Genomic DNA, 12,470 nt, shown 5'->3' with positions numbered 1-12,470 from the left:
AGTGAAAATTGAATAGTGAGTATATAATAATGATAAAATGATCTTCAGCTAGAGATACATAGAAGAACAATGAAGGCTGTGGCAAAGGCCTTTTGGAAGTTCTTCCTTACTGGAAAAATAGCAAGTAAAGTGCTTCCAGCATGTACTCTATAGCAAATAGTATAAATTCTGGTTTAAATTTCCATTATTCAGCTACTTGTGGAATTGGTTTCAGCAAGGTGTCATTTAAGTGTGGACAATCTTACAAATAAAAAAGAAATGAAACTGGACTAAAGGCCAGTAGTGTTGTATCTGTCCTCTTGTTTTGGGTATTTAAGGAGGATGTTTATTTAATATGTTACAGGAGCTTGTAACACATTTTAGCCAATGTGATCTGTTTCCTTCTTTAAAGAGGTCATTTCATTCACTCACATATTCAGAGGACACATCAACTATACAGTGGGGATAGAGATTGCAAAGATGTTCTGTGTTTTCTCTGAGGGTCATGATTTAGTGACTCTAAATTTCTATTCTTGCCAGAAAGGGAAGATTTTTTTGAGGTACCCCAGCTCCAGCTACTAGAGGAATGAGAAAGAAGAATCGTCCTAAGAAATTCTGAACCACAGAGGCAGAATCTCACCATAGCTAGCACATGTAGAAGCATTTCAGTGCCCCAACCACACTTTAAAGTGATTCCTGCCCACTGTTTCTTTACAGCAGCAGCAGCAGCAGGAGTGGCAGTAGGATTCCAGGGGTTTTGGAGTAAAGAGAACCACATTTTCTCAGATTAGTAATGTCTAGGAAGACAGAAAAGTTTGAGAGTTTGAGGGATATGATTCAGCTTAGCAGTTCTAATTCTTTGGGGGCATTTTTGGTGTTAGTGGCTTACTGAGATTTTCCTCTCCTTATAGAACATAGCTGTGCACATTTCGGGTATGTGAACTTCTGTTCTAGAAGCTGCCTTCTGGTTTTGATTATGATGGCCTATTTTAATATCAAATGGCATGCTTATTACACACAGAGACAAGTTATTTTATTTACTTGATTGAGTAAAAGAAGTTCCACCCTTTGTAGAAGATTATTTTCAAACATCTTTAGAATTCACTTGAAAACCAATTTAAATTACTGGATTAATATGAAAATTCAAACACAGAATAATGGATACCAACATTAAATATGTTTTATAAATGTATAACAAGTCATAGTTTAATGCAGTTTCTAATTTTCACTAAGCATTTATAACAGCCACTAAGTGGTATGGTTTGTACAATACAAACTTTTAGAGCTTAATCAGAAATATATTAATTAGATATTAACTAATTACATATTTTTTAAGAAAACACTAATAAGCCGCTAGCACAGTTCAGTCTTTTCCAGAAGAGCTTATATAAACATGGAAAGTATATTTGTTTGCAAATATTTGTGAATGTGTATGTTTGCTGTGTTTATTAAATATAATCTATCATGTATTATGTATCAAATTAATTAAAATTTCAGAAATAAATGTATTATTATTCTAAGCACAGTTTACTGAAGTTCAGGTTTTCATTATTTTGTTTAAAATTGTTTGTTGAATTTTTAAAAATGCTGCCATACACATAACCAAATAGATTCTACACAATTTGAAACAAAATAGATAAGGTAAATTATAATATGAAAAAAATGGAGTGTATTTATAAAAATGAGCATTAATGACTTTTATAAAGCATTTTAAAAGACAACTGTGAGAAACACATTTAAAAAAGATGATACATTTAAATTATGTATTTTAGAAATTATCAGCAACAAAACCCTTAAAGAATACATAAAGGAACTTTTCCTTCTCTGTCATGTGTAGATTATATAACAATCTATACATAAAGATATAAACTAAGTAAGTGTGTGTCTCTCTAAAATTTTGAAAGTTGCTTTCCAAGTGGAAAAAAAGGAACAGTTCAGAATAAATGCTCTTCATATTACATTAGTTACAGCATGAAAAAATGAAGAAACTTGACATGCAATATGGAAAAACAACTCGTAATGCCACTTTCAAGTTACCATGCATTTCCTTCTTTGGAAGAGTTCTGGTAATTTTTAAGTTGAATGTTTTGTTTTAAAATCTCTTAGTAAAAACAATTTAAAATAAAATAATCATCAAAGAGATAAGGTAGCCATATAATATCCAATTAAATCTATCAAACATTCTTTGTGTAATTAATGAAAGTGTGGTTTCTGCTGACTCTACCCACTTACATCGTTAAGGTATCCACAAAGATTCCAGCATCTTTCAACGTCTCAGACTGCCTTTTGGACAGTAATTGGAACTAGTAGAGTTTGTTCTGGATGGAAACTTGCTACCTGCCCTTAATGGATAAGATGCGTACAATTACAGCCCCATTTGTTCTTGCTATCCCATGGTAACATGCATCCTCAATGGTATTTTCATGCCAGACTATTTTCATATCCCTTCATGATTTCAAAGTTTTTATTAGAATTTATTATCTCTCTAGGTTTATATTAATTAAAAAAATCAATGTTTCACATGACTTGAAAGAGGATGAGTTAAAAATTACAAATAAATCTCTACACCATTTGACCCAGCAATCCCTCTCCTGGGTCTATACCCAAAAGACTTAAAAACAGCATACTACAGGGACACAGCCACATCATTGTTTATAGCAGCACAATTCACAATAGCTAAACTGTGGAGCCAACTTAGATGCCCTTCAATAGATGAATGGGATTTAAAAAATGTGGTATATATACACAATGGAATATACTTAGCAATAAAAGACAATAAAATCATGGCATTTACAGGTCAGTGCATGGGGTTAGAGAAGATAATGCTAAGTGAAGTTAGCCAATCCCCAAAAAACAAATGCTGAATGTTTTCTTTGGTATAAAGAGGCTGGTTCATAGTGGGTTAGGGACAGGGAGCATGGGAGGAATAGACTAACTCTAGATAGGGCAGAGAGGTGGGAGGGGAAGGGGACAGGAGTTATAAATGATGGTGGAATGTGAGGATCATTATTATCCAAAGTACCAGTATGAAGACACAAATTGGTGTGAATATACAGTGTATACAACCAGAGATATGAGAAATTGTGCTCTATAGGTATAATAAGAAGTGTAATGCATTCCGCTGTCAAAAATAAATAAAAATTTTTTAAAAAAGAAAAAAATACAAATAAACTTAATGTAGAATCTGCAATATTTTGTGAGTTTTTCTGTGTTGCTGCATATGACAGTTTTTAATTTGAAGGTTTCTGGATTGTCACTTAGGGACTTCAGTGGTACAAGTGACAGCAACCGATGCTGACGACCCTACATATGGGAACAGTGCCCGAGTGGTCTACAGTATTCTGCAGGGGCAGCCGTACTTTTCCGTTGAGCCCAAGACAGGTAAAAATTGAAACTTAGCAGTATTTTTGGTTATCATTTATATCATGGCTTAGAATTAATATAAGCTATTTTTATTCAATAGAGTTGATTATAGACACTATATTATGTTTTTCTAAATATATTGACTTTGATTTAAAAAGTAGAATATTATTCATAAAGGAGTTACAGCCTTTTCAAGAATAGTTTGTGACATTTATCTGAATTCCCTGAAAAATAAAACAAATGCTATATATTCAAAAGTATTTCAACTGCTATCTGCTGTCTTTAAGAAAATTTTGATTATTTAAATTTAAGTGTATTCTTGTTTGTTTCCTTTGGTTAATTCACATTGGGTTATTATATGTAGTAAAATTAAAAACTCAAGCAGAAAGATCTCTGCCCAGCAATTGAACAGATAGTAAGTAAGTTCAGTTTCTCATTCTAGAGGCTGTTTTTCTCCGGGAAATTAGTTGAAACAATTAGTTGATCTGATAAATCAAATGAAATTAATTTTTCTTTTTAGCTTTAGAGAAACTTTTTTGATGAGGTGCAAAATTGCATGACTAGAACATTTATGTGACTGGTTTATTATGTTTTGCTTTAAGCTGAAATAGTTTTTTTTATTAAATAAGACTATAACAAGAGGGGTTGTTATCTCAGTTATGAAATTATTATTTAGTGTGTTAGGATATCTGATTCTATGGGTAGATAGCTGTCCATATTGTTGGTGTGTGCCATTAATTATTTTTCTAACCATGAAAATGTGGAAATTCTCTACTTTTAGAAAAAAAAATTATAGTTGTGGATGGGCAGAATGACTTTATTTTGTCTATTTATTTTTATGTGGTGCTGAGGATGGAACCCAGTGCCTCACGCATGTTAGGCAAGCACTCTACCACTGAGCTACAGCCCCATCCCTAGGAATTCACTCTTATAAACAATTCTGCCTTTACAATGGAGTAGAATTCTTTACATATCTAAATTTATGGTAATAAATATTAATAGTACCTATGATCCTAAATGAATATTTTAATGGAACTGATCCTGTCTTGCATATTTACAAAAATAGCAATATCAATTCATTCTCAAATCTCTACATGGGGAAATAATTTAAACATCTTTTGGAAACAACATGAACAGAGAGGTAAATTTATTTCTGGCCTATTCATTGGAGCTTTTATAAAGACTACAATGCATATTTTATACCAGTATAATGGCATAGTTTGGGAACCGCCCGGAAAATCTAAGAGGGGAGAAACATTTATAGTTAAGCAAGTATTCTAGGAAAAGTAATGAAAGTACTGAATTCATGATAGGAATTCGGTGAATGTAGAAAGTGTGCTGATGTTTGACTCAATGATGGATCTTAGAAACCTCAATTTGAACACCTACCCCTTCCCTTATATATCTGCTTTTTTTCCAATCTAGAAAGACATTGACAAGTTTCTGACAATTTTCTCACAAATTATACACTCTTTCATTATGTAACCTTCCCCAAAATAGCATGTACTAATCCCAAGGGTTAAATATTTTCCTGCTACTAATGAATGGCTTGGGATTTTTAGTTCTGCTGCCAGATGACAGAATTTTCCGGTAGTCCTATGAGATAAATACCTCACCAATTAATCAACAGAACAATATTATATGCCATGATATCAGTCCTTAAATAAGTAAACTCAATTTTAATTTCAGAATCTAAAGAAATCCCATTTACAGAAGAAGAAGAAAGTCTATTTTTAATGTAGCAACCATGGTAATCATTGGGATTTCTCTTTTTACGGTCATTAATACAGAGATATTGTGAGCATTTTTGCCCTCTCAGCTAATTCATGCTACACAGAAGGCACTTTTAGGGGGGAAAAAAAGTTGAATCTTTTTTATGACAAAAATGGAAATTTTTCAGTCCTTTAGGGCATGGAGAGCTGTAAATCAAATTTTAGTTAGCCTTCCGTATGGGGTGTCAATCTGCTTCTTATCTATGTGAGAAATAACATTATTTTCCACTTCTCAAAACCTAAGGGTTTTGGAAAAGAAAGTTAATTTTTGACAGGAAAAATGTTGAATATATGCTAAATAAAGATTGTCAAAAATAGGCCCAGGCAATACCTTCCCATAAGTTTGTTTAACTGTTAAGAAGAAAGTAGCAAGTACTTAAGACCTCAGTGCATTATTCCACCTGAAGCTGTGCTCACTGGCCCTGTGACTAGGAGTCAATTGTATTTTTCACTTTAATTTTTTCCTTCGCAAAACCAGAATTTGAGTAGCTGCAAAATTGTTAACAGTGTTGACAATTTACTTTTATAAGCCAATAAAATGGTACCAGAAACAAGATACTGCATACTACAAAGATCACCATTCTTATCCCTGTCTGCATGATGTTCACAAAGTGATTAGGAGACAGGACTGTTGCAAGGTCCATTTATTCTGCGACCTGTGAAACAATAGATCCCACATGTGGTTCTGTTTGATCATGTGGCGGGACTGGTGAAATAATCTTCAGCCAACAATGAAAAGCAGACACCTTGACACCTTGCTTTAAAAATTTTAAGGATTGAAATGTCATCAGCAGAACTTTAAACCAAGCTTGGGGTGAGACTGACAGATCAGGCCCTAGAGTCATGAATCCAGCTCTGGAAGAAGGATGGAGTGTTGAACATCACTTATTTTTTAGAAGTTCTTTCTTAAACATGTGATTGGGGACTGTGTGGTTCCCCAGTTATCCCTTGCATATCACTTGCTTTATCATAGTTTTATGTGAGTATAAAATCATCACCAAAAATCACCCCCCTTTCCAAATATGCCATTTACTCACATCCCATGCTGTGGGGTATCTTGATATGGATGGGCCTCAGCTTGTATCAAAGTTTGCCGAAGTTACCCCTCATGATTTTGAGAGAAAGCCCTCCTCGGTGACTCGTCATTTGGTTCTAGTTCTGCAATTCTGTTGACGGTTCTCTTGTCTTTTTATGACTTTGTTCTATGCTACACTAACTTATGTGCAAAACAGATAATACAAAGGGTAATACAAAAAATTTAGAAAGAAATCAAAACTTTTTAGGAAGAGATTCATCATCAATCAAGTTTCAGATGATATATAATCAACACAGGTGAACATACACATTTACAAATATTTGCAAATAAATGTACTTTTCACATTTATATTTGTTCTTCTGGCAAAGATTAAACTGTCCTAGGGGCTTATTAGTGTTTTTTAAAACATATGATTAGTTAATATCTAATTTAAATATTTCTGAATATTATGCACTGAAAGTTTGTATTGTACAAACCATACTATATCATAGCTGGGGCTGTGTATTACACTTCATATTTGATGAAGTCTACGGATAACTATCAGTCATAGAAGTAGCATACTTATTTTACTGCCTAATTTAGTAAATTCATTTATAATTAGTGCTCTACTATTTACAATTTTTCATCGAAGGAGTATTTTTAAAAACAGAAAGCAGATCTTAAACATCTAGATTCATTCTACTTTCTAAGTTCCTGTGAAAATTAATTTTCAAGATTCTTGAATGTTTATTTTTTTTTTCAAAAGTTGACATTGCTTTGTCCAGGATCTATTTTATCATGCCTCAGTTTATACATTTGTAAGAAAAAATGTTGCTTGACCCCAGTCCATATTCATTTTTGTAAATCTACATATATGTAACAAGTTATTCTGAAGGTATTATTATGAGCATACATGTATTTATATATCTATATATAGATAACATACACACACACACACACACACACACACACATATATATATATATATATATATATATATATATATATGTAGGTATATTTATTTTTCCAACGCAAATGAAGTGTAAAAGATCTACCCAACAAGAATATTTGTCCTTCACATTCTCTAGATATCCTTTCTACTCTAAGGTTTTAGCTTTTATAATTTTTAAACATTCAGTGCTTATCAATAGGTCATATCACAGAATGAGTTGTTGGGTTTACTATGCTTAATGAAGTGTTCAAACAGGTGCTTTCCTCATGAAAGAAAGTAGCATATAGGACTCTGAATGGATTTTTTTAAAATGACCGTTGTTACCCAATCAGAATGTGCTTCTCACCTATAATATAACAACTGATCGTTTTGTATTAAGATTTGTAGATGTGTCCTTAATAGCAAGTTGTTGTATTGTAGTACTTTCCTGGATATGTGCTATGTTTGTTAATATCATGTAACATAACACTTATTGACATAACATAAGGCCAAAGAAGCTAATGCTTGTAATAACCATCACTGGGCTATTTTAAAACCTCAATAATGAATGCTGAAAGAAATTGCTTATAGTTAATAGATATACCTTCACCTTAATACCAGTTACATCTATTATCATTCACAGGTGCTCAGTCACACAAAAACTATCATCTTAAAAGTAGTTACCAAGAAAACTGACATGATATCCAATAATTCCTGTTAAAAGCAAACAGTCAAACAGCGAGTGATGTGGATTTTTCACAATCTTTTTTTTTTTTTCCTTTGGTACCGGGAATTGAACTCAGGGTCACTCAACCACTGAGTCATATCCCAGCCTGATTTTGTACTTTATATAGAGACAGGGTCTCATGAGTTGCTTAGTACCTCAGAGGTTGGCTTTGAACTCTGGGTACTCCTGTCTCCGACTCCCTAGCCAATGGAATTACAGGCGTGCACCACCACTCCTGGCAGTTTTTCACAATTTGATGTTTGTGCATGGCCTCTTGTCCGTCTTGGTGGTGCTCTTGCAGGGGTTGACTCTTCACTTCTGACCAAGGCTGCACCAAATGGCTTCAGTTCATTCCTAGTGCTGACCTCTTGACATTCAACACCTACAGGACAGAAGCATGAGGAAGCTGATGCCTCTGTTAATGCTACAGTTCTAGAACTCTTGGCATGAGTATAGAGAATGAAGGTTATATTGAAGAGAGTGGGGAACACAGATGGTTTTGGGAGTTGTGAGTGCAGATAGCCTAGGTTCTAGTTATCATAAGGAAGTCTTCCTTGGTTAATTAGATCCCTGAGAAAGCTGAGTTTTCAATCCTAAGATTCTCTTTGGAATATTAATTCACTCAGGGTGGTATCCAAAAATGATGAGTTAGCTCTAGTGAGGAAATTCCAATGGTTGAATCCCTACAGTTTGAGAACCCCTAGTCTTTGTTTGCTAGGCTCATTAGAAATCTGAGGCTAATGTCCTTGCCTGTGTAGGCAGCATCTGGGCTCTGATGAGTGTTTCTCTAAACTGTGGCAGATTGCAGAAGTGGCTCTTGTCTATGTCTCACTGTACACACACTGAAAATTTCAGAAGATGCCATGGTAACAGAATAGGCCTTGAAAACCCATGAATGACTTATAGAACATTAGAGAACAATCAGAAATTTTCCTAGACTAAGAGAAAAAAAAATCCAGACAATTGTCAAACACTGTAAGTCTGTTTATGTTTTATATGCATGAACCTGGATCACAAGTAAGTGGAAATTTCCAAATTACTGAGTCAGATGATAAATCTATAGAAAACTATTATTCAGAAAGCCTAAAATCGGAGCCAGTCTCTCCAGAAGAGCTAATGGATAGTTTTTTTTTCTCATTAAAAAGAGCTTAAATTTACTGAAAATATCATTATGTGATTATTTATGTGATTTTTAATGTAATATTTATTAATGACACATTACAATATTTTTAACTTTTTTGAAAATCTCACAGATTATAGACATCCAGTTAGTCAAAACTCACCTTTACCAGTTCAGAGACATTGTAATAATAATTTGCTCTGTGTATGTGTATGTCTGTGTGTGTGTGTGTGTGTGTGTGTATTCATGTAATATATTACAAATGAAAATGAAATCTAATGTATAATTGTTTTCTGAATGTAGAAAGCTTGCACTTAATAGTAAAAGCCAGCAAAATTCATGTAACTAGAAATATAGAATTATTAAATGCCTTTATTTAAATTTGTTTTTCCCCATTATTTTATTATTGTTCAAACTATGTTTAGTAGTCAAGGCATTTGGAAATTGCCTTTGCCACATGAATTAATCTGAAAATTTTAAGGTTATTTTAGCTTTTGAAAATGTTATTTTTAGGGTCTCTTATAAAGGGAAAATTAAAGGTGTGAAAAATAAGAAAATAACTTGGACTACCAGACTTCTATCCTAATTATGCTTTTTTTCTTTTAAAAAAATAGTGCCACCAAGCAAAACTACAAGAGGCTGAGTCTGTAGTGTTTGCTTTGCTAGTTAGTTGAGATGCATAGATTTCTCTTCATCCTAAGAAATTTTCAAAATAACAATTCACTGGCACATAATAGTATTGAAAGGAAAATTTGGGCATGTAGAGAAATTAAAAAAAAAAAACAAAACACTAAAATGTTTAGTAGTACATGTTCAAAAAGAATTCATCTTAGTATTTTTTTTCACAAAGATGTGATAAGTACATTTATTGGTCAAGTGATGAAGATAATCAGTGTTTAATAGAAAACATTGTCTACACAAAGAACATGATTAACAGCATTAATTAATTAATTAATTAAAAGAAGATAAAAGGTAAAGATAGAGCTATGTAAGTTCTAGAATTACAGAATTTCTAGGTAAAGACTGTGTGTGTGTTTGGAGACATTGAGGTCAACAGTTGTTTACCATAGAGTTAGAAATATTGAAGAAGGAACAGGAAATATTCCTAGGATTATTAGGATACAGATAAGAATATTTATGAACTAAAACCTTATCCCTGAGACTTAGAGAATATACATCTATGTTGTTTTCATTTTAATTGTGATATTTCGAAGGTTAATTGTAAGTAGTGCATAGAGTGTCACAAGATTCAAAGGAGGTAGCTAAAGTCATTGCTGTGTTTGCAGCAACAGACCCAAAGTATACTTGTGTATTAGAGTAAGTAACTGTTCAAAAACTTCAACTTGCTCAAATAAGTGTAACTTAAATGCTTAAAATATCAACGTGTTGCTGGTGTGTGTGCGTGTGTTTGAGAGTGCTCAGACCTAAATAAGATATGGTTGCTTAAGATAAAAACGTTATTTAACTTGGAATCTTGGTAATTGATAATGAATTTTTTGTAAATTACTCTAAGTTTTCACAAGGGATGAAAGAGGATAAGTTCACTGCTATGTACTTGAATAGATAACTTCTCATTATTCTACATAGGGACCCATTTTGTATATTTTAATTGTTATTTTCTTAACTATTTTCATGAAAATTAGATAATTCTCTGCATCTGATATTGAAAAGACTGCACTGCATCATTTTTTCTTTTTTATATTGTATATATTTGAAATATTTCTTTGGTATTTAGTGTATATTAAAATGGTTAAAGTAAACAGAATGGAAAAGGAACAGCCGAAGAATGACTAGCTCCTTGTGTCATTGCTCCTTGTTAGTATACGTGTGGTACAATTCATCATGCATTTTACTGGGATTTGAAATCTTACAGGAGTCATCAAGACTGCCCTTCCAAACATGGATAGAGAGGCTAAAGACCAGTATTTGCTTGTCATTCAGGCAAAGGATATGGTTGGTCAAAATGGTGGACTGTCAGGAACTACATCAGTCACTGTGACCCTGACTGATGTGAACGATAATCCACCTCGCTTTCCTCGAAGTAAGCCACTGTTTTTTAACTAAATTTCCTTGTAAGTTGCTCTCGCTCTCTCGCACTCTGTCTTTTTCTCTATCTCTTTATTGCATTCTCCTCACATTTTATTTTACCAGGAACACAATTTTAACCCAGTAAGATGGAAAATAATTTTAACCCAGTAAGAGTCCAGAAGACAAATCATGTCTTTGTATCAATGCTATCATAAATACAAGTTTTCTTTCACTCACATTTGAAATACCAGACAAATGTTGTGTCTTAGTCTTTTTTTCTAAAACTATTCTTTTGAAACATTTTGTAAGTTATAGGATTGTTGCCAATTGGTAATATACTTCATCAATTCTACACATAAAAATACTGCTTTATTTCTAAGATCAAGAAAAGGCAATAAGAAATTTTATTTTTTCATTTCTTAGTTTTAAGCAGTTCATGCATACTAAACACTCCTTTGGCGGTTCTACCATAAACATTCAGTGTTTCAGAATAAATCAGTCAAAAGGAATAGAACCACATGCTCTCAATTCAGCTTCTTTGACCAATGCAGCTTTTGACTTATCCAGTAGAAAATGGGGAGTGGGGGGGGAGAATATTCTCCAGGTAGAAGTGTTGTGTATGTGAAAAGCATTTCATCTTGACTCTTTTTAGTTTCCTATTTTTATTGTTCACATGTGGGATTTCTTTAGAATGATAAAGAAAAAAAAAAGATATACAGGCTACAACATCTATGCAGTATCTCTAAAATGCAGAAGTAGATTCCCAACCAACAGTGGAAGCAAATAATATTAAACAAGGAAGCTTTAGGAGCAACTATGAAAACCAGTTTTTTTTTTCTTTAAATAACACTTCTTTAGCTATTACAATTTCAGTGTTCATATTTTAATGTTTATATTATTGTGCAAGAAACATTGTAATACCTCCTGGTAATTTAAAAAGTGATCCCAAATTTATATATTTTTTAAATGAGCCTGTCTTTAATTGTGGTCTTGACAGCTTATCATGGGGGAGAAGGAAGGAGTTTTAGAAAATGAAAGTAATAATGTAGTTATCTTGGGCTCAAAATAAAATTAACTGCTACTCTTTCCTTTAAACCTGGGATGAGAAGCATTGATACTTGGACTTTTAGTAGCATTAGTTGTCATGCTTTGCCAAGAGCAAGCACAGGGCCTCCAGCTTATTAGATGCTCTGCTACTTATTAAAATTAGGAAAGCCCAGGATATGCCAGTGAGATTTTCATTTTTGCTGGGATCTTTTCTACAGTTTAATTACTATTCTAACCTTGAAATTCGTGAATTTTACTAAGGACATTGCTAGATGTGTGAAATAAGTCACTCTCAAAAATCATAAGCATATATTGCAGTCACTTAAAAAAAATGATAACTGTCACTATCTTTTGAAAACTCCAAACAAGTCTCAGCCAGAAACAGAATGTAGTCTCTTCATGTGGACACGTCTTCCTTTCTAAAGTCCTCTCCAAGGGAATTTGTTCTCTTCTCTTCATTTAAGTACAAATGCACAATGATGTAACAA

At 33.1% G+C, this 12,470-nt stretch overlaps 1 protein-coding gene across 1 annotated transcript in view; it reads left to right on the top strand.

The window, feature by feature from the left end:
* Cdh7 (cadherin 7) overlaps positions 1-12,470 on the top strand; it is a 107,220-nt gene that overhangs the window by 38,696 nt on the left and 56,054 nt on the right. Inside the window, exons 3-4 of the mRNA XM_027935329.2 lie at positions 3,241-3,360; positions 10,781-10,948. Of these exons, the coding sequence (XP_027791130.1) occupies positions 3,241-3,360; positions 10,781-10,948 (288 nt within the window). The remainder of the gene's footprint in view (positions 1-3,240; positions 3,361-10,780; positions 10,949-12,470) is intronic.

This window comes from Marmota flaviventris, chromosome 16, assembly GCF_047511675.1.
Source record: "Marmota flaviventris isolate mMarFla1 chromosome 16, mMarFla1.hap1, whole genome shotgun sequence".
Lineage (NCBI taxonomy): Eukaryota > Metazoa > Chordata > Mammalia > Rodentia > Sciuridae > Marmota > Marmota flaviventris.
Note: the sequence above shows the minus strand (reverse complement) of the source record. Positions and strands in the feature narration are given on the sequence as shown.